Consider the following 23,919-nt stretch of genomic DNA (forward strand, 5'->3'; position numbering starts at 1 on the left):
TGTAAGTAAAACAGTCGCATTTGCGAGTGATTTTTTAAAGTGGCGGCTAGAAATAATGACAATAAACTAAAATGAGATATTATTTTTTTTAACAAAGGTTGTTTAAAAAAACTTCTGAAGAAAACAATGTTTATACATTCAAGTATCAACATAAAATTTTTTGTATATTTAGAATTACACTTATTTAAAAATATACAGAAAAATCTTTATGATGTACATACTCGTCACAGAACTAAGATGTCATATTCTAAAAATCATGTGGGTTTGGCTAGCAACTTTTCTATTTGGCTAGTAAATGAAAATATTTAGTTGGCAAAGGTCAACTAAAGATACGTTTGTCTGCAGAGCCCTGTATTAAAAGAAAACTTATTTAAATATTCTTACAATACCATTAACCCTAAATCTGGTGGTGGTTTCCAGTCAAATTAGTTAATTTTTAAAATCTTTTAAGCCTGAAATAAACGATCTGAAACATGAAAAACTGACGACCATTTTATTTGACAAAATTGGTTATATGAAAATGACAAAATAAATTTGGAAATAACAAATACTTTTAAAATTTGAAAACAGGTTTATAGAATACTAGCAAATGTACCTGGTGTTGTCCGGTATTAAGCGTAACGTTAAATTCCTTTAAAAAAAAAAATGAAGGAAAGCCTCGTAGGAGATGTCCTTTTCTCCTCCTTGCAACCTCTATCTCACAGAAGAGATGTTGCGAGTTTGTCTCTGATGTATCGTTATTTTCATGGAAAGTGTTCAACTGAGCTTCAATCTATGGTCCCCCCTCGCCAAACTTTCACAAGAAACACTCGTCTAGCTGTAAACACTATCAATAATTTCCCTCACTCTTTATCTGTGCCTAAACCTAAACGTAGATTCCATGAACAAAGCTTCTTTCTTAGAACTGCACGCCTGTGGAATTGTCTTCCGTTTTCCTGCTTTCCGGCTGATTACAATATGGTTGTGTTCAAGTCTAAAGTAAATAAGTTCTTGATGAGCCGTTCCATATAAGTTATCAAATTTACCAAATTTTCATTACTAATGATTACTATATTGACCAATTTCTACTGTACACTCTTTAACCCTTATCCCTGAGTGGCCTCTGGGCCTTGATAATGTGGTGATGCCTTTGTAAAAAAAAAAAAAAAAAAAAAAAAAAAAAAAAAAACGGAAAGAAAAAAAAAACGTAACACACGGTCGCAACTGAGATTGAACTCACTACACGAGTTTGTAGTGTAATTCAAATCTTGTCCATAGCTGAATACTTGATGCTTCGCTAAAGCTATCAAGGGTATTTTTTTTTTTGCAATGCCATCACTAGATAGGTTGCCTACCACGGCTTCAGAGAGGCCCATCTACCTTTGAGAGAAAGATAGACCGTGCCAGTTTCCCAACTGGGTATTTTACCTCGTGGTACATACAGCGCCTCGCCTTCCCAAAATGGTCACCCATCTGGTACTGGCCAGGTTTAACATTGCTTAACTTTGGTGATCTGGCAAGAACCGGTGTGTCAACGTGATTGTGCCGTATATATAACCGGAAAAAAACTGTGACATGTACATGAGAGTATTGTTTTTTCAAAACAGTTCACTTACCAAAACCTAAAGACAGCAAGTGAAGTATGATAACCATTTGGCCAGCTTGCCATGATCTTTAAAAAGTGTTTTCAAACTTACTTATTCTTAACATAAGGAAGCTGTCATGTGAAAACCAATTAAAAAGTTTTCCATATGTGTGAATACCCTATATACCAAATTTCAAGTTTGTAGACAAAAAATTCTTTGAGTATATAGATTGAGAGTTTGCCTCATACACACATTTTCACTTTTAGTCTCTCCATTGGAAGCATGAGAAAAGGACACGCTAATGATGTAGATAACTGATAATCTCAACAAATGTTATTGATATCTTTGTTATCTGTGTTGCTTATTTCTTAATTAGTAAGTTAGGAAATCAAGAAGATAACTTTTGTCTCTCTCTCTCCTAAATCCATTCTCTGCAATAAAACCTTCAAGAAACTCAGCAACACACACACACACACACACACACACACACACACACACACAAATAGAAAAGCAAAACTTTTCATTCAATTTCTGGTCCATTTGAACATCTGATTTTCAAAATCTAATCTAAATAACATGAAAAATCAAACTTTGTTTCTGACATTTACTGTAACACTTGGCAGTCACAGGAAAATTATGTTTTCAATTTCTTTACTAACTCAGTGTTTGAGAGATAAAGAACTTTAATGGAACATTTGAATATCTATGTATCTCATATAGACTTTAACTGTTACCCCCAGGTTGTGGGTCCCTTGATTTCTTAGAACTTTGACTGAAGTAAAATAAAACAAAAAAGTGACTGTAATAGAATCAAGTGTTAGCCCCAGGAAGGAGCCCCTTGATCTCTTCAAACTAACAACAAAAGTAAAAAAAAAAAAAAAGTGACCGACTCATAGGGTGAAGACTTTTATTTTACTTGGTTTATTGATTGCTCACTGGTGAGAACATAAAATTGATTTCAGGTACTCATGATCAGGACTGACACTAGGCATGTCTTATCATCTATCTCCACCTCTATCAACTCCATGATCATTTACGATAGAAGTTCATCATAAAGGCTTGAGATCACATGTCCCTTATTCAACAGGTAAGGGAGCCATGGATTTGTTTTCCCTTGCTTTATTTTCTTATGGTTGTCGTCATAGTATCTCACAGATCCACAAGTATAAAAATAAAATAAAACAGCGAAACAAAAGAAAATGTGAATATTCATTGCACTGTGTGTGTGTGCGTGTGACACCACTGACCATATAAATGCTAAGTTTCACATCTACTGTCGAGGCTACATCTGCCAGTCGCTTGAGCAATTAATTTTGGTCTGTTCAAGCTCTCTCGATCTGGTCCAATCCATGATCTGTCTTCCTTGAGTCCAAACTCTGTCATCGACCATTGCAAAACGTCCTCAAGTGTCATCAACCGGGCTATGTCATAAAAACATCACAAAACTAGCTTCTGCAAATGGCTCCTTAGCATTATAAAACACATTGTCAATCCTAAAGTGCCTGCAAACCAAATCTAAATATACCTCAGGTCCATTTTTCGATCTGTTAGTCACTGATGCACTTTAATTAGAACCTCGCAAAGCAACTCTAAATATATCTACATCCATTTTCCGATCCTTGTGTTAAAGCCATTGCTACACTTAATTGGAACCCCATCATAGCTCTCTTTTGTCTGTATAAGGGACAAATTTCGATCCATTGTCTTACAATAAACCCTATTTCCGATTTCTTTTTTTCCCCGATAAACCTATTTCCTTTTTTTTGTTATATTTCCTTTTTCTTTTCCCTCCTACTTCCTAACACTTGGAGGAGGGAACATCCATAGTATCACAAAGACATTCATTCTAAGTCAACAGACTATAACTTTTGCCTGTTTTAAACGGGCTAAAATGTCTAGTTTTTAATATTTGGCTGGCTTTGCCAACTCATTTTTTCCTAATTTAAAGAATTTAAGCCAACCTCAATGGATGAGCCAATGAGGTCACCTTCTTTTTCTTGGTGATAGCTATTTGCCAGAGTTTCGGATTCCACTGTATGTGGTCATAATAGAAAGTTTTACCTGAGTGAGTTCGCACCACGTATGTGTTCCGCCACAAATAGCTTTCTCCAAGAGAATAAAATAGAGTTTATCCTGCGTGATTCGTAGGACACAGGTCTTACATAATTTGGCAATCGTGCCCAAGACTTCTGAAAAAGAAAGAAATAGAAGATGCCATCATTATATGCAGCAAAATAGGCAGAAAATTATAGCATTTAAATATACAACGAATTACTCTTCTACCTACCTAAGTTTTTTGTGTTTAACTTATTTCAAAGTGCTTATTTATTTAAAAATAAAAGTAGTGTAAAAGTTGTCAAGTTAAAATTAAAAAAATGGTGGCCTCATTAGAGCCATAGTCGTGACTCGATAATTGCTCCAAAATCGAAAATTAAACGGAATACTTGTAGAACATTGCATTTTCGTATGATTGGTGACATTTATTGAGTGTGTTTGTATTAATATTTTGTTTAATTTTTGAGTACCCTACTTCTAACCCTAAGTCAGAGTGGCAACACCTCTTCTCTAACAAAGATTCTTGTAAAACCACACAAGGTTAGCTGAGATTATTGCTTAACTTTGATAAACTTATATATGGTTTTATTGGGTTTTTTTTTTTGGTAGGAGGGCTTGCCCTGCAAATTCAGGGTTAGTGTTAGGCTTAGTAAAAAATTTGGTAATGTGTAGACACAGCAGCTTAGAAAGAAAATTGTCGCTGACATTGAGTTTTATGCAAAAATTGAAACTGTAAAAAACCTTTACTCCACATATAAATTGTTCATAAAAAGTTTTCTTCACTCAAAAAACGTTTTTCGTATTGAACAACCAAATTAATCTCTTGAACATTTCCATCTTCAACCATCAATTGTCTGTGAATAACAATTCAATACGCATGGAAAATTACAGATTTAAAACTCCCAAGAATTGACTCCGGCGCCTGGCACTCCATTGAATGATTTTGAAATTGTCAGACAGCTTCATGACAAGTTGGAATATTCTTACGAGATGCCTTCAATAAGTTCCCAGACTTTTTTTTTTTTTTTATATGGGCACTTTTATTAATAATACACATGAAACTCTAATTGCCTTCAAAGTAATCAATGCACCTGTTGTACCGTTCTAACAACTTCTGGAAGGTCCCATGGAAGTCCTCTTGTGTGAGCGTGTTGATGACCCTTATCACAGCCTCTTTCATCTCATTTTTTTTATTCTCCTCCCCACCCGCCCCCGGGGTTCCTTACTATACCACCTACACACACCCGGGCAATGCCGGGTACTCCCACTAGTCATTTCTAAGACCTCAACGTCCATTTTATTTCTAGACCACTGCGTCTGCACATTACCAAAATATTTGCTATTCTTTTGGCATGGAAGTTAACTGAAGTTAAGCGATAATTTCATTTGTCCTTTTGGTTTTCACATCTCAAAGGCTTAGGCTACATTGAATAAGCTGCAAACTTCAAGGCTAACTGACAAACTGAAAAGGCAGTTCTTCGTAGCAGTACTGGAGTCTGTCCTTGTTTACGGTGTTGCAATCTGGACACTAGACGGCACATACACCGAATTTCCACTACTAACGATTACTATATTGTCCAATTTCTACTGCACGCACACTCTTTAACCCTTATCCTCGAGTGGCCTCTTGGCCTTGATAATGGTGATGCCTATGTAAAAAAAAACCCCAAAAAAAACCCAACATACACCCGTATGCTACGAACAGTGTAAAATATATCTTGGCAAGGTCATCCCATGAAGCAGTAACTTTATGGCAACCTGTCTGCCATATCTACTACCATCAGGGAGTTATGTCTATGATTTGCTGGCCACTGGCAGAGGAGTAAGCAAGAACTGGTGAGAAATGTATTGGTGTAGACTCCACGGTACGGACACACAAGCATAGGATGACCTAGATCCATGTACATTTAGCAAATTGCACAATACCAACTGCGATCCTGAAGATCTGAGGCAGCTGATGAAAGACAAGGAAGTCTGGAGAGAGAGAGAGAGAGAGAGAGAGAGAGAGAGAGAGTCACATTGGTGTGGGTAAGGAGCCCAACCAGATAGATAGATAGATGGTTTTCACGTGTTGGTGTGTTATCAAAGTAAAATTCTGAAAGGAAAAAATCTTTCAGAAAGTACACGGGTCAGTAAAGAATTTAATTTTACTGCATTTGCTATAAAGCATTTGTTGGTTTGGAAATCGCTCCAATTTGCCATTTTGTGTGTTGTGTTATCATGATTAACCAATGAAAGAAATTGGAATGGATCAAAGTGAAGAAACAGTTCAATTTTTTAATTAAAAAAAAAAAATCTTTTGAAATAAGACTTCATAATTTGCACATTTATTTTTTTTGCGGACTGTTATCCTCATCTTTATAGTTGTTGTTTTACGACGTTTCGGCCAAATCATCTTTTGGCCTTCTTCAAGTGATTAAACACAACAGGATAGGAATGCTGAGTCTTGTAACCTATTCTCAGTAATTACTACCTTCCATAGTTGTTGTCTCACCACATTTTTGCCAACTAATCCTCTGGCGCGATGGATAGAGGCATTGAGTCACTATGGTTTTAGGTGAGCATTGTATTAAGATAGTGGTTTTAATCTTACCCAAGCAGGGGATATTATTTGTAAATGATTTTAAAAGGAATACAGGAATAGATCCCTTGGTTAAAAAGTCATAGTGACTTCCCTTTAATATGTATATAAATGAACATTTTTTCCTAAATTTTATATATTACTCAACCGGGGCAACGCCGATCATGAAAATACTAAATTTGTGGCTATTTGTTTTGTCATTTGTTTTTTACTTTTATCGGACATACAAACATACACAGACAGCTGCTTTCAAAAATTGAATATGCGCGCTTGCAACAACAAACATGACGACCAGTTAAAACAATAAGGAATACATTGGATAATAAAGGTCTTAATATCATAAAAACTACTTGTCAGCTACAATTTTAAACGCAATATTCAGTCAATCCAGAGCTGAATACCTCTAAAAAATCAACTTCTGAAAGGTAAATCTTGGTACTCTTGCATACCTTGACCGATTTATTAAGCACATTTATGTTTATGCTTTTGAAATGATTACTACAGAGGAACACTGTCTTTAGGCATTGATAATGTAAACACAATTTTAGTCTCACATATTTTCAGAGGCTGAAAAATTAAAAAAAAAATATTACTAGTTTATTTTAAGCTTCTTTTAAGTTGTACAAAAGTTATGATAATATTAAATTATATTAGTTACATCATGTTACATATAAAAGAGGATAAATCTGTGGTGAGCTTTGGAGGTATCTATTGTCCACGTAGGTAGAAGAATAACTTATTTTTCTTTTGGTAACATTCATTTGCTGTATATCATTTTTTTTTTTTTGCTTCTTCTTTTTGTTAACTATTCTATCTATTTAATGCTTGTCTTTTTCTGAAAATTTTTCTAAAAATGTAGAATCCCATCTTTTGGGGGAGGGAGCTAGTTGAGGGTCTTAATCTCCTACATATAATAATTTGATTGCAGAAATTCCCCTCTGAACCAAATTACGATAGGTTTGCAATAACAGATGCCACATACAAACTTATTATGTCTAAACGTTTACCCACCATCTTATGTAACCTTTGAATGCCGTTAGACATATTTATTTGTTATAATAAAATCCTGTCTTACTTCCTACGATCGACATCATTACGACTGCCACGATCTATAGACGAAGTAGTTTGTATTTTCCCTTCTATCTGAAAAGTCCTCTCACTCTCCCAGTAAGCACCGGGTAAATATACAACCATCTTAACTATATTGATCTGACACCCTTATTAACTAGATTAAACAATAAGACATCTACAACTACCATTGCATTTCACTATTCGAAAATAATGATTTCTCCTCAATAACATTCCGTGTATTCTCATTGGCTGCAACAATGAAATTCTATTATTCCGGATTGTACGCAAACATCACAGCCCTTAATCAATCGCCATGTATTATTTCAATCATTTATACATTACTATTGTCACTTTCCTTCATTTTAACAGAGTAATTTTTAGATTTACTTACAAGTTACACATGCTATTATGCATTATTAGGATTAACATTATTTACACATTAAAAAAAACGTTGCAGCTTTGTTTATATCATATCTGGTTTCCACGTCCTAAATTGATCGATGCTAAAATGGACTGATCTCTTTTTAAATCATATATACTTTACTATCGTCGCTTTTCCTTTATTTTACAGACTGATTTATTTACACATGCCATTACGCATTATTTGTGTTAACATTATTTACATTCTTACATAAAAAAACAAAACGTTGCAGCTTTCTTTATATCATATCCAGTTTCTGCATCGTAATTTTTTTTTTTTTTTTACAAGGTAGTTACCGGAAGCCACTCGGGGATAAGGGTTATTGCGTGTACAGTATGTTAGTGTTGGAGATTTGATAAAGTGTCTTACTTAAGGAGGCGGTTCATCAGGAATTTGTTTACATTGGACTTGAAGACATCCAGGTCTAAATTGACAAATGCTTTCTACTTTACTATCATTGCTTTTCCTTTATTTTACAGACTGATGTTTACAAAAACTAACGATAACATTTAGTTAAAAGTTACCCATGCCATTAAGCATTATTTGAGTTAACATTATTTACACATTGTTGTATTAAAATAATAAATTTGCAGCTTTCTTTAAATCATATCCAGTTTGGCCATCCAAAATTAACTCATCTCTTTTAAATCATTTATACTTTACTATCCTTTATTTCACAGACTGATTTTTACAAAACTTAACGATAACATTTAGTTAAAAGTTACACATGTCATTACGCATTGTTTGGATTAACATGATTTACACATTAACGTTCTACTAAATTGAACACGTACTTTGTTATCATCACCGAGAAAAATATTGCAACAATATTTTTCTCGGTGATGATCACAAAGTATGTGTTCAATTCAGTAGTTAATTTCCTATTAGTGTTTTCGGTTTTCTTATGGGATGATCATCTTTAGTTAACTACTAGCAGTTCCACCCAGCTTTGCTCGGGCCCTATGTACTGCTCATACCTTTACGTGCCTATGTATATATTAAAAAGTGTGAATATGTACGGTAATGCCTTTCTATATAATAGTCTTTCTTAACTACCATAGAGAAAGTTGGTAAAGATCGCAGACGTCAATTCTTTTTAACTTTGACCACAATTTTGACCTCTTAGCATTTGTTTTGAGCTCAAATAGAATTATAAAGTTAGATCCTTGTCCAAGTAATCTATATCTAAAATTTCAAGTGCTTAGACCCAAAATTGGCAGAGGAGTTTGGTAGAGTGCTCAAAGGTCAAATCGTTGAACTTTAATCCCTTAACAGCAAAATTTCTGTCCGCAAACCGATTAAAAAGATTTTCCCAAATCTCAATACCCCTTATGCTAAATGTCGAGTCTGCAGACTGAAAATTGACAGTTATTTGGTAGGAAAATGTACACAAACACACACTTTCACTTTTATAGATATATAGATTAGCAGGGGTATTCGGCATTGCCTAGGTGTTTGGAGTTGTGTGTTGAGCACAAAAAAAAAGAGTATTAGTAGGCAGGTAGGCGTGATGAATCTGTGGTGCGAAGGCGGAAAAGAAAGTGAAAGAAAACCTGACATCTTATCGCTACGTTATAACGCCACAGGAAGTGAAAAGCATTCAAATTAAGCAATGTCAATCAAAAAGTTGACTTACAAAAAATAAGTTAAGAATCACGCAAGCAAAGAAATGAACGTTGGCTGAAGACAAGTTAAGCTTTAGGCTTTCTGCCGTTTTATTTATTTGTTTCCCCATGATGTTCGGGAAAACCAGCTCCCCCAAAGAAGAGGGAGTTCTCCAAATGAATAGCAATTGTTTGATATGAAGGGTTTTCCTCACATTGATCAAAGCTAATTGCTTTCAGGACGTCCCGGCACGAAAAGCCACTGACGGCTTTGCTTTGATGAGTTTTGCTTTATTTATACGAAAAAAAAAACAAACAAACATGCAAAAGGACGGAATAGAGGGAATTTTATAAAAGTCGATCAAAATAAATGTAGAGACGATGTTCGTTTGCAAATCGTAGATATTATAATCTAGGGAGTACATAAAAAGTTCTAAAAAATAGTAACCCTCTTGAGACCCCCCCCCCCCCGGGAAAAAAGCCTTTCTTGGACATTCAAAAATGCATGCACCACTTTTGCCTTTTATATATATAGATTACGTGTAATTATATTCATGCGGATATTCTACAATTTATACTTGCGTAATATTTGCGCAAAAAGCTTATAGCTAACACAAAACTCTTTCTATATGTATTTATGTACGCATATATATTTTTGTTTCAAAAATTTTGCCTACCAAACTCCTCCATCAGTTTTTGATCAACAGACATGAAACTTCATATGTAGGATATTCAGACCCATACAAAACTTTATATTTGGGTTTTAGCTGGGGAAAATTGGTGTAAAAGTGTGAAAATTAAAAAAATTTAATTTGCCAGGTGAAGGTCGAACGACGGCATTATGAATATGCATGTGTGATGTAATAGCTATTGGTTCATGTTTTAATTTTTAGCTTTGCAGTAAACGTGTCTTCATAGAATGTCAAAGGCAAAAAGTAAATTGTAAAACTAAACGTTTTGGTTTCGATTCTCAGTGGTGGCACATGAGTCATTTTTTAAAAAAAACTTTTTAAATTATAACTATATATTGGGTCCAATATTATATAATAACAAATATGAAATCTGCATTAATCAAAATATCATATTTAAGCATATTTTATGACCGGGCAGTGCTGGGCAGCCTGTTAGTTTTAATGTAATTGTAATTGAGTTTCGGAATAAAGGGTTACTCATTTTTATACCGCTTAATCAGATAACAACATCGCCAAATATCCCATCATCACAGAATGAAGCTCGTTAAAATATAGCAATAAGCTACAGCAGCTGAAATGAGACCACAAAAAAATTAAACCAAAATTAGTGAAACAAAGGTAAAAAAAAAAGAAAAAAAGTTGGGTCATGGATTCACGATCTATGTAATTTTATTGGAAAGATGGTACTTATGCAGTTTACAAACTGTTATTTTTTAGATAGGGTTTTCAAATTGAATTCAATGTTTACAGCATCTTTTATTTATCAAATTGTTAAGTGAAAGTACAGAATAGTTATAAAAGGCCCTCTTTGTAACATAGCACGGATGTGCGTATGTAAGTACACACAAAGTGATGTTACCGGTGGGGGGGGAAGGATAATAAAAAGAGAAAGAGAACGATCATGGGGGAGATGGAGATAACGTCCAAAATCTTGTGAGAGACACAGATAATGTTTGACATCTCACGAGAGACGTGAAAAATGCTTGAGAAGGGATGTCACAGCGATAAAGAGAGAATGAGGAAATAGATGTTGTTGCTACAAAGAACAAGCGAGTTGGAGTTATTTCCTATTCTTTGTCTTGGTCTTCTTTGCAACTGAAACTGGACACAATGTGTGTTGGTTCTCTGACGTTACAGTTGCAGATGAAAATGGCACGTTATACTGTACTTCTATTGTTTTTACTGTCGTCTATTTCATAAATCATGTGCCAAACTGCACGACAAATATATATAAACGGACACCCAATTTTGGGTATATAAAAAAAAGTGACAATTTATTCTCTCCATAATACTGTCACTGTATGCTATGGAGGGAGAGACATTGTAGATGGTGTATGAGGTAATGTAATCATGTAACACAGCGTGGATGTAAATGCATGCAAAATGACGTCACCAGGAAAAAAAAAAGACTATAAAAAAAAGAGAAAGAGAATGATCCCGTGAGAGATGTGGATAATGTCTGTGAACACATGTGAGGCATGAAGGAGGCTCAAGAAGACGATCACATGAAAGACGTCACAGCGATAAAGAGAGAATGAGGAAATAAATGTTGTTGCTACAAAGAACAAGCGAGTTGGAGTTATTTCCTATTCTTTGTCTTGGTCTCTTTTGCGACTGAAACTGCACACAATGTATTCTGCATAAATAACGGAAATATACTATGCAGTAGCTCAATATTTTTACTTTGATTGGTTAATTTGAATCACGAGATTAAGATTTGACTGTGATTGGTGGGAGCGATGAAAAGTTCCATTCGTCTTAAGCAGTCTCAAATTGAAATGATTCAGATATTCGTTTATTACAAGTGTCTTTTTCCTTTTTTTTTTAATTATTAGGAATCAGTTTTTTTGTTTTTTTTTTGTGCGAAAACAGCGTCACCCGGATATAAGAGAGATGTAGGGACTGGAGATGAAGTCTCTTATATCTGGATTACATTGTATATTTTCAATAAATTGTTAATTCCTATTTTAACTACATAAATTAGAATAATACTTAAAAAACCGCTTATTACCTAAACCATGTCTTAGTAAAAAAAAGCATTAATAAAAGCATTAAAGAAAATAAAAAGCATTAAAGAAAACAAAAGCATTAAGAAAATAAAAGTGGCAATATGGCATATTCATTCATTGTGATATAATTTATAAAACTCATCATGTCTGTCTGTCTCCATTTTTTCAAACTGTATCCCCTCCGAGATGCAAAGTTGCATAGGCAGGTCAAGTGATTGCATTTTTTGTGGACAGTTTTTTTTTTATGGATTTAGCCGGTAAAAATAGCTGCTAAGAAATCAAAATAAAACGAAATTGGAACTTTACAGGCATAAGTCGACTGAAAGTTCTCTTGCAAGCATGCGCAAATATATATGCACTTATATATTAACGTTAGTTCATTTTTAGCTACTTCTTATCCAACTGATGATAGCTCAAATAGTTTTGGGTTTTGGTTCTAGCTGATGGCACCAAAATGATATATATATATATATATATATATATATATATATATATATATATATATGGATTATTTACCTTTCACCAGACTATCCATTCACATGTAATCACTTTTTTCTTCACCATATTCCCTCTGCTTCACTTTTTTGTTATCAAGATGTTTGACTTACTTGTTGTTTCATCAAATACTTTTGTAAGCAAAATCCGATCCTGCATTTTGCTAATTCCTACCCTCTGATGAGAAGGAAAGTATTTCTTTGAAACTCTGCGGATTAAGGACTATCCACTTATCAAGTGTTTCCTTTTCAGATTAAATGTTTTTAACTCTTTTTCAAAGTGTTTTTTAACATGTTTTATTAACTGTTTGCTCTCTCTCTCTTTATATATATATATATATATAGTCTTTGAAGTTTTTAACCTTTAAAACTATATAAAAAAATATTTTTTATCATTCGTTAGAAAACCATCTAGTCAGTAAGTTATTTAATCACCTGCAATCACTGCATCAACTCGCTCTCGAATGTACTATAGTACCAATAATTTATTTTTCAAGGGATCATCAGTTGTTTACCATGAAACAGTTTTGGGGATTTAAAAACAAAACAGTATATTACATCATGGCTCCCCAGCAGTGTTGATCAAACACCACCACTCTTACTCTGAGGAAGAAGACATATTACAAACATTTGATCCAATTTCCTATTCTTAATTGCAGTTACTAACCTTTTCATACTAAAAAATGAATTTCTTACCTGTGTGATTCATCAATTTCCACATTTAAAATGGATATATTTTTTAATTTATCAGTCTTGTATTTATAAGATTAGGATTAATCCATTTAACTACTTATCACCCCCACTATGATTAGTATTTATTATATTTACATTCTTATTTATTTAAAATTAGATATATAAAGGTTAAAAATATTTTTTACATATATACATTTTTTTTTCCATTATAATTTTATTATATGTAATTATAAATACATTTTATACATTGCTAATATAGTTTTGGATTTCCTTTATTAATATAGTCTGGTTAATCTGAACTGATTCAAAAGCATCAGGATAACGAACAAATGCTTTATTTAACTGTTTAAATATTTTATTTTTATCCCCACCTTGTTTTATCATCCTTATTACTAAGTTAGAAACTGGTGGCATAAAATCTGTTAATTTTAAAGTAACGCGAGCGAGCTATTCTCGAAAACTCTGACATAATGGTTCCATAAAACATAAAAACAGGGCAGGTGCTATCTTTATGCGGCATACATACTATTTTATATATATATATATATATATATATATATATATATATATATGACTACTTCATTTAATCACATAAATTAATACGAAATTATTAATGTATGCATAAACTTCATTTTTATTTTATTTACTTCAAGTGCTCAATGCACAGGTAGAGCTGGGTAGTAAATTATAAAAATATATATGGCAATTAAGTTACACAGAATATTACGCTTTTTAATTAGCTTAATTGCCATATATATTTTTATAACTTACTATATATATATATAGTATATATATAACTTACTATATATATATATATATATATATATATATATATATTACTTTTGAAATCACTACTATATATTAGGTACAATATAATATATATAACCGATAGTGAATTTGGTACTTATTGTACCCTGCTGAAATAATAACGTTACTATTTAGAAAACCATTCTTAACATGTGGAGGAGACAGTATTTTGTAAATATTTTGTACTTTCACCTAACAATTTAAATAAAAAAAAGAAAGAAAAATTGGGTTTGTATTATAATCCACAGAGATACGAAAAAGTTGTCAAAAAATCAATGTCATCAAAGGCAAGATAAGTTACTTTTTTACCTAACTGGATAATGTTTTGTATTTTAATTTATGTAAGATGTTTATTCAGTTCGAAAAACAAGTAATATTGAGTGCTACTGAATAACAAGAAAGAAATGGCCGTGACGTCTCTTTACATTTTTGAAGTCTCGATAATCACTTTAAAATAATAAATAAAACAAAATGGTGTCACGGTAACATTTATTGGGTGGGCTTCTACCACTATTGTTTTATTTCTAATTCTGAAGTTTTGTCGAGACATTTCCAGTTAGGTAGAAAAGTAACTTATCTTACCTTTGGTAATATTTATTTGTTATATATTCGTTTTTGACAACTTTTTTGTACCTCCGTGGATTTTAATACAAATCAAGATTCCGAATAGGAAAATGTTCTCTTCTCTATCTCATACGTAATACTAAATATTTTTAAAAAGTATTTCCTTTAAGGTAAATCTTTATTTAGGTCCACCTCCAACATTTTTAACATATGGAGGTTGAGGTTGGGGATGTTTATTCTGAAAGGCGTTCTTAACATAGGGAGGTGGAGGCTGCTTATTCCGAAAGCCGTTCTTAACATTTAAAAAAAAAATTATGGACGTGCATCTATTTGTTTATCGCGCGCATACAAACATGGACGCCAGTGAATTAAGGTCTTTATCATAATTCACTCGGTAAAACTATACAAACACCGTGACAGCGAATTAACCCTAACCCCAACCCTAACGCTGTCACGGTGTTTGTATAATAATACCGCTTTTTTAGTTAGAACTGATTTTCCCAAACTTAACGTATTCAACAGCGAACTCGCCGCCATTTGTCTTTTTCAAATATGCCGATGTAAACACTGCTTTTTTTTCGAACCGATTAAACATTTTACATTAAATAAAAACTTATCCAGTTAGGTAGAAAAGTAATTTATCTTGCCTTTAATAACATTTATTTGTTATTTGTTTTTTTTGACAACTTTTTCGAATCTATATGTAAAACAAACCCATGTAATAATAAACATATCCGTAAAAACAAATGCGATGTAAATACATGCTTTATCCATTTCCGTTTCAGGAAACCGGGTTGAATTTTGTCTGGTCGCCTTTCGACTCTTATAACACGTTACCGGCTTTTACCGCCATGGGGGTTGATCTATATAAGTACCGAACAAATTATGAGTTTAGGGTTTCTTAGTGAAAACTTAGGAAACTAAAGCAAATAAAATATATCCATTGTTTGGGAAATTCGATTTCAGTAGTCATCAGCAGAGTTATTGGGACTTCCTCCGCTTTTAAAGGTAGTATAAATTAGATAATATTGCAAAATAATTATTCAAATATTATTGAGTGAGCCTTATGAAATACTAATAAAATTGATCAATGCGACATACTGGAAAAATGCTGGATACAAGCTGTATCGACAAGTTTACCACGGAACCTCATCCTGTCGCCGAGAAAAAATTCCCGCCTTCAAAATACGATACGCGATTTCTTGATTCATTCAGACACCGCTTATTTCTAGATTTCGATATTTTTTCACTTTTACGAGTTTTATCTTAATTTTTGCTAATTATAAAACCATTTTTATTTTCTAAAAATTAAAAAAAAAGTGAAAGATATTTTTTAAAAACCAGAGAAAAGATGTCTGAAAAAGTTCAGCTGAAATAATTCAAAGAAGGAAGCGTCCATTTTTGTTGTTATTTTTTTTCATTCAGTATTTTTTTTTTTTATATTGTGAATAAATCGGACACAAAGAATAAAAATGAAATTAAATCAGCAAGTTAAAAATAACGTATTTCTTGAAAATTTTCAGATTTTATTTTTTAGGTATTTATATAAAAGAAATATAACGTCTAACAAGAAACCGAAACTATTTCATAGTAGAAACAAAAAAAAAAAACGAATAATATTATTTTTGTTCTTAGAATTTATAAATACGAATATAATTTATAAATTTTCTTTATCTCCTAATTTTAGAGCAAATCTTATCTTAGGAATAAATTCTTAATTTTCTGCAATTTTTGACGTGGCCCTGTGGCCTAATGGATAAGGCGTCGGCCTCCGGAGCCGAAGATTGTGGGTTCAAGTCCCATCAGGGTCGAAATTAGTGAACTTATTTTTATACAACTTTATAAATTGATTCTTACGCTTGTTAATATTCTATTTATAACTTAATATACAAATTAAAACCTTCCGGAATCTGAATGTGGTTAAAAAACCGGAGAAAATAAATAAAACCCGGCTAACCTAGAGGAATAAAATTATAAATTAACCCTGTCTGTTACACGCCGCTACCTGACTTACTCATAAATATCATTTTTTCAATATTAATTGATTATTTATATTTTAAATTTTGAATATAATTACCAATTAATAGTAAAAAAAAAGAAAAAGAAAAAAAAAGAAAAAAGAAAAACAGTATTAACAAGTTATCAAAATTAAAATTCATTAAAAATGAAATCCACCATAATGCATTTCGATGTGATTTTGTTTAAAATTATAAAAAATATAGAAATTAAAAATTAATTTCGTATTTAAATATTTTAATTTTCGCCTTTTCTTTTTACGGTTTTCGTTTTTTTTTATTTTACAATTTTTGTTATTTTTTATTTTACAATTTTGATTTCTATAAATAAGCAATTAATAGTAAAAAAATAAATATTAATGACTTATTAAAATTTAAATTTATAAAAAATTATATCTATCATAATGCATCGCGATTTATTCGTAAACATGTGCGTGTGCGGTGTGCGCATGTTATGTCCGTGTCCGCTACTTTTTTTAATAGTTAAATAAATAAATAATCAGTCGAAATTTCAAATTTGCAAAGAATGTGAAAGCATTTAAACAGTCGAATAAAATGCCATTTAAACTGGTTTTAAAATTCTTAGAAAATTCTCATTTAATCAAAAGATTGTGAGTTCCAATTTTTTTTTTTTTTTCACCCTTTAGCAGCTATTTTTACGGGCTAAAAACCAAATCAAATGTGTTCTACGGGTCTGAATCCCCTATATCCAGTTTCAAGTTTGCAGACCAAAAATTGAAAGAGTAGTTTGGTAGAGACCGGCATACAGACAAATTGAGAGACAAGGTCACTATTATAATATATACAGATTTTTGAGTGTTCAGAGCAAAAACATTCGGACAGTGGCGTAGCTAAGGAGGGGGGGGGGGCACCCCGGATGATAGCCAAAGAGGGTTGACAAAATTCCTCCCCCTCCCCAATTTTTCATCCAGGCTAAGATACGAAAATAATCGGAAATAGCAAGTATTTATTTATCATATCTTATGTAATTTTAAAGTTTTTAATTTTTTAACAATCTTTTCTAAAATATTACAAACTCTTAAAAAAATAATTAATCATTGAAGAATCTTTTTTGCTGATTTTTATTAAAAACTCTAAACCCTGTATCTTTGAAGTTTTTAGTAGTACATTGAAAACCATTGTATGATACTCATTTCATTTTTTTAACTGTGAAAAAAAAAAGAAAATTGAAAGATGGGATCCATATATATATATATATATATATATATAAACAAAATAAATAAATAAAAATTACAATAAGTTTACCAAGGTAATCAAAATGGTAAACTTAAAATATATTATAAATATTAAAGAGTTAATATTTACAAGTAAATAATCTCAACCAGATATAAAAGCTCAATAAAACCGAAAAGGAAATAGAGCTTATAATATGAACAAATGATTAATAAAACATGTTAAAAGACATCTTGAAAAAGAGTTAAAAACATATTTAATTTTAAAAAGGAAGCACAAGATAAGTGGATAGTCCTTAATCCGCGGAGTTTCGAAGAAATACTCTCCTTCTCATCAGAGGGCAAGAATTAACAAAATGTGGGATCGGATTTTGCAAGTAAAAGTATTTAATGAAACTATAAGTAAGTCACAGATCTTACTTGGTTAAAAAAAGGGTGAGGTAAGGGGAATAGGAGGTAAAATAAGAAAAAAAGGAGAGTATTTCTTCGAAACTCTGCAGATTAAGGACTATCCACTTATCTTGTGCTTCCTTTTTAAAATTAAATATGTTTTTAACTCTTTTTCAAGATGTCTTTTAACATGTTTTATTAATCATTTGTTCATATATATATATATATATATATATATATATATATATATATATATATATATATATAGTGAAGACAAAAGACTATATTCCAAAGTTCATGATGTTGACCATCTTATAATTTATTCCTTTGATTCAGTTGACATTTACAATTCTTTACAGTATCTGTTTCATAGTGCAAAATTAATCATTTAATTATTATATCAATTCAAAATGGCATAATGGAAACATATTAAAGGTATTTGCAGCTTCTCTTTCAATTTTCAGATTTCAATTATGTCAAAATGCACTTTATTTCCTTTTGACAGATTGATTATTGCTATTTCTTCTGAGTTGTTGGTTGGTTGGTCACATTCAATGCTGCTAAGACTAAGCTTGTTTCCTTCAATAACTACAAGAAACCTTCTCTACCACCAATAGCAATAGCCAAGAACACATTACCTGAAAGTACTTCTTTTAAACTCCTCGGCCTAACGTTTACAGGGAATATGAACTGGAATAGATACATTGAGAGCATTGCCAAGGCTGCTGCAAGGAAGGTTGGCTCCCTCTACCGTGCTAGAAAACTACTTACGCCTGACAGTATCCTATACCTCTATAAGGCAACCATTCGCCCATGTATGGAGTACTGTTGTCACATCTGAGCTGGTGCATCTGCTTCTTGTCTCTCGCTCCTGGACAGGGTTCAAAAGAGAGTCGCCAACCTGATAGGTCCTGAACTGTCATCTAGGCTTCAGCCTCTGTCCCATCGACGAGATGTTGCATCCCTCTGCCTGTTCTACAAATACTTCAATGGTGAATGCTCTGACGAACTGCAAACACTTGTACCTCCCCGATGTAACCTACCCCTGACAAACCCGACAAGCTACTAAGTCTCATCCCTTTACAGTAGAGATCCCTAGGTGCAAGAAAGCCTTTTACTCCAATAGTTTCTTCCCCAGAACTGCGGGTCTTTGGAACTCCTTTCCAGGATTCTGCTTTCCCAACTGCACTGATATGCAGAAGTTCAAGTGTAATGTTAATAAACATCTTTCAACTCATCTCCCTTCATCATGACCCCGCTAATTAAGTCCCTGATAGTAGCCCCCTGCTTCAAAGTGGCACTGTGCCTTGTTTGGGGTGAAAATTGAATAAAAAAAAAAAAAAAAAAGAGTTAGGGGCATAATAGATTCACTGATTGATATAATAATTAAGTGATTGATTTTTCGCTACAAAACAGATACTGTCAAGAATTGTAAATGTCAACTGAATTAAAGGAATAAATTATAAGATGATCAACATCATGAACTTTGGAATATTGTTTTTGTCATTTATTCACTATATTGTTCTGTAATTACATTGAGCTTCTTAAATAAGGAAGGATTGGTATATATTATAAGAAAATATATTTCCACAGATATATATATATATATATATATATATATATATATATATATATTATAAAGAGCAAACAGTTAATAAAACGTTAAAAACACTTTGAAAAAGAGTTAAAAACATATTTAATCTGAAAAGGAAACACTTGATAAGTGGATAGTCCTTAATCCGCGGAGTTTCGAAGAAATACTTTCCTTCGCATCAGAGGGTAGGAATTAGCAAAATGCGGGATCGGAATTTTATTTTATTTTATATATATATATATATATATATATATATATATATATATATATATATATATATATATTCTCAGGGTCTCCTAGCCAGCATTATTGGCAAACCTTTCGAGGGTGGTAAAAAGTGTGAAAAAAAAAACTTCTAACAATTTTAAAGTGTTGGCATCAAATAAAATGGGCATTAATGGAATTAGTGAATTCAAAACTTTTTTAAAGGGTCTTTGCTGAAGTGGATTCAGAAACCAGAAACTGTCAAAAGTTCTGATATTTTTGAAGCTGAAAGAATGTTGCATGAAAAACAATTCGAAGGCTATTTTTCAAGTGATAGCTAGCAACCGAGAAACAGCGACACAGAATAAACTGATATTGAGGATCATTATGATACAGCAAATGCAGCTCGATCAAAAAAAGAGCTTGAAGCCTTGACCACCAGCACCACCAGCACCACCAGCACCGCCAGTAATTTGTCAACATTCAACGATGCAAATTCCTGTGCCTGATAGTGTTAAGAATTGATATTAAAAGAGGAAGCGAGCCATTACAGAATAAGCAGGTCTTTCAAGTTGATTAAAAGGCCAGGTGAAAGGGTTAAAGGTGAATTGCGGCAACTTTCTACAACCTGGTTTTATTCCTCATTGTCAAACGGGGTGCTATGATTGTGATGGGAAGTTGTACTGCTTTTGCTGTCAGTTGTTTGCCAAAGATGACAAGGCTCCTGGAACGTCTAGTTTTGTCACTGGTTTTGAAGCCTGATGAAAGCTAAATCCCAAAATTATTGAGCGTGAACAATCCAAAGATTATTTGTGTACTGGGAGAAGTGAAAAACGCTGGCTTCAGGATTCCAGCTGCAAAAAAGTCTCAATTCAGTGCACATTTCCCTGATGGAGAAAGAGAAAAGGAAGTTCAAAGACATTCTGTGCAGAGTTTTAGATGTGATACTTTTTCTTGCCTGACAGAATGTAGAGGACATCACGAGAATACATCCTCATTAAACAAAGGTAACTTCTTGTTTGATGTCATGTTAAAGAAACATCTTTTCAGCCTCCAGCAAAGCGAGGACAGTCAGGTAATATGTTCATACATGTCACCTGAAACACAGAACGAGTTTATTTCTCTTTTGACAAAACATGTGATTGGAAAACTCGTTGCTGACAACAAAAATGCAAAGTAATTTGCTATACTTTTTGATAGTACACCAGACGTTTTGCATGCAGATCAAATGTCAACAGTAATAAGATATGTACATATCAGCGATGGTGCAATTGAAGTGATAGTGCAATTGAAGTGCAGGAGTCATTTCCGAGATTTTTACATTTGAAAGATAAAACAGCTACTGCACTGACTTACGATATCCTCGAGAAATTAGAAAACAAAGGACTAGATATTAAGTTCTGCCGTGGTCAAGGGTATCATAATGCTGCAAGCATGGCTGGAATCTATGGTGGTATGCAAAAAATGGGCGAAGACATTAATCTAAGGGTCGTTTTCGTACCTTGTTCTAATCATTATTTGAATCTTTGTGAGAAACATTCGTTTTCTAAGAATCCCCCTTGTGTAACATTTTTTGGGATGCATTAGTAAAAACATAATTGCTATCAAACTAAAGACCCTCAAGGTCTTTTTGGAAGAGCAGCATACGAATATTGTTGACAATGCCATCTAGCAAGAACTTTATATCTCTACAGAAAGGAGAATCAGAAGAACAAAATTCCAGGAGATGAGGCAAGAAAGGCAGGATTGTCATTGCAGCAGGAGACTAATAAAGCAATGTTAGAGTGTCTTGACCATTTCCATATCGAATTGGATACCAGAGTACAGGCAGTGAATGACATTTTGTTGACTTTTTTTGCCATTCAACCAGACCATATTATTTGTGCCGGCAAGGAAGAAATACAGTTGTCTGTTGCCAAGATCACAGCTGTGTATGATGAGCTATCTGAAGAAGACCTTTGTCTAGAAATTCCACATTTAAGGCAACACCTACAAGCAGCCGAAATAAACTTGGAGGAAGTCAAACACTGGACTGTATTACAATTCCTACAGTTTATCATCAAGTGAGACTTTGTTGAGTTATTGCCATACCTTACGCTGGCTCTAAAATTCCTTTGTGTTTTTGGGCATCATGTGAAAGAAGTTTCTCCAAAACTTATCAAAATTTACCTCCAATCGAAACTGTCGGATCTGGCTGTTCTGTCCGTTGAAAACGAACTTACAAGACGAATAGATATTGACATTGTCATTGACCGGTTTGCCACAAAGAAAATAAGAAAAATCCATTCTAGAGCTATTGTTGTGTAGCAGGTCGGGGATTGATATTTAAAGATGACAGGAGTTCATATTGGAGTCATGTATAACGAGGATACATATGACGGGACTCAAACGGGGTATGTTAATGACATTTATAACAGATTGAGATGAAAGATATGAAGAAAAATAAATTTGTATATATTTTTTATGAAACGTTTTGGAGGTTTCATATTAATATGGACTGGGTGATATATGATGCAACAGTTCTTAACACATATAGAGGGGAGGAGATACATTATTGTTGCTGGAGGAGACACATTACTTGGAAGGGGTTATAAATGTTCGTTACAGGATGATGATAAAACACATTTACCTTTCACATTGGTGGAAACACGACACAAAGATCACAGTTAAAAAATATTAGATGATATCAACTGGTGAATGATGATGTCAGGAATTCAGCTTGTATGGCTACATGGTCTACTTTCCTCCCTTCACTTGTAAAGGCTCTCCTCGCGATCTCTCCTGATTCTCTCCCTGATTCTCACTGACTCTCTAACTTTGAATCCTCAATCCTATATTGAGAAATCTCCACTGTTTATGACGTCAGAAGTGTGTTCCAATGTGACCTAACTTTCACGTGACTCCACATATGTATGTCCAACACACTTTTGGCAAACAAAGAATCCTCAATTCTAATTGTTCAATATGTAGCTTATTTTTAAACAATATTTTTTTATTCGCATTGTCCATTCAGTTAAAAAACTGGAATATTTAATATCCAGATTTCTAAAAGAATCGACAATTGACTTTTTTTCTGACATAATAATATTTAGCTATTTCTAATAGAACTGAAATCCTAAGATTCCAATTTCCATTATCTTTAACGCTTGCATACAGGGTTCGATTCTAGCCTTTTCCTAATATCATTTTCACTTATCTAGTATGTCTTTTTACTTACACGAGAAGGGGACAGCCCTTTCATTGTAACATTATATCATATTGCAGGTACGTTCTTTTGTGAATTGTTGTGTTTTGCATTTAAATGTTCTGAAAGTGAACATTTGCTTTTAAAGATCAAAGTACAATGGGTATGCGTATGAAGTATTGCTGCGTTTTATGTTATGTTACGATATTTGATCAAAATATTTATTGGAATTTGTTTTGTCCCACTTTGTAACACTCTATTCTATTTATTTTTATTTTTATTTTTTTATATAAATACAACTACAAACCAGAATGAAAAATGGGAGAAACGAAAATTTCTTTTTCTTTTACACATGTCTATTTCAAATTTGATATGATAAAACAAAACTATAAAAATAGCATAAAAATTTTTTCGCTACTTATGAAGTTTTGTTATCGTGATTTTTCCAAACTTTCACGAGCGTTTCCAAGCAGATATGCCAATGCAGAAACTCGATGGAGACCAAAACGCAAATGACACAAAATAGTTGCTAATATATCTTAAAGAGAAAATAATTAAAATACGACTGGTAATGCTAAACTTTTATTTTAACAAGAAAAAAATGAACGAAAACGAAGTAAAAGAATTTAAACCAGATATGAAGAAAAAAAAATTTGTATATATTTTTTATGAAACGCTTTAATTAAAAATTTTTTTTGATTTACTGTTGCTTGGGTGACATTGTTGTTTCTTTTTCTACGGAGGACAATGTTATGAATTTTTTTCTTGTTAGTTATGAATTTT

General features: G+C 32.8%; 1 protein-coding gene and 1 non-coding gene across 4 annotated transcripts in view; one reads left to right on the plus strand and one right to left on the minus strand.

Moving 5' to 3' along the window:
* Positions 1-23,919, minus strand: part of LOC145297751 (checkpoint protein HUS1-like) — a 56,475-nt gene that overhangs the window by 24,953 nt on the left and 7,603 nt on the right. Inside the window, exons 1-2 of one of the 3 annotated variants that reach the window (XM_080143982.1) lie at positions 15,658-15,768; positions 3,627-3,754 (exon numbers count right to left, since the gene is read on the minus strand). In XM_080143982.1, coding sequence (XP_080000108.1) covers positions 3,627-3,754; positions 15,658-15,709 — 180 coding nt within the window. In that variant the 5' untranslated portion in view covers positions 15,710-15,768. Of the gene's footprint in view, positions 1-3,626; positions 3,755-13,188; positions 13,311-15,657; positions 15,769-23,919 lie in introns of those variants that run through there. The other 2 variants (XM_080143984.1, XM_080143983.1) reach the window with 2 other exon arrangements.
* On the plus strand, positions 16,295-16,367 carry Trnar-ccg (transfer RNA arginine (anticodon CCG)). The gene has a single exon. It is a non-coding gene; the product is annotated as a tRNA-Arg (tRNA).

The sequence above is a fragment of the Euprymna scolopes genome, chromosome 18 (genome assembly GCF_053919585.1).
Source record: "Euprymna scolopes isolate OS-2025 chromosome 18, ASM5391958v1, whole genome shotgun sequence".
NCBI lineage: Eukaryota > Metazoa > Mollusca > Cephalopoda > Sepiida > Sepiolidae > Euprymna > Euprymna scolopes.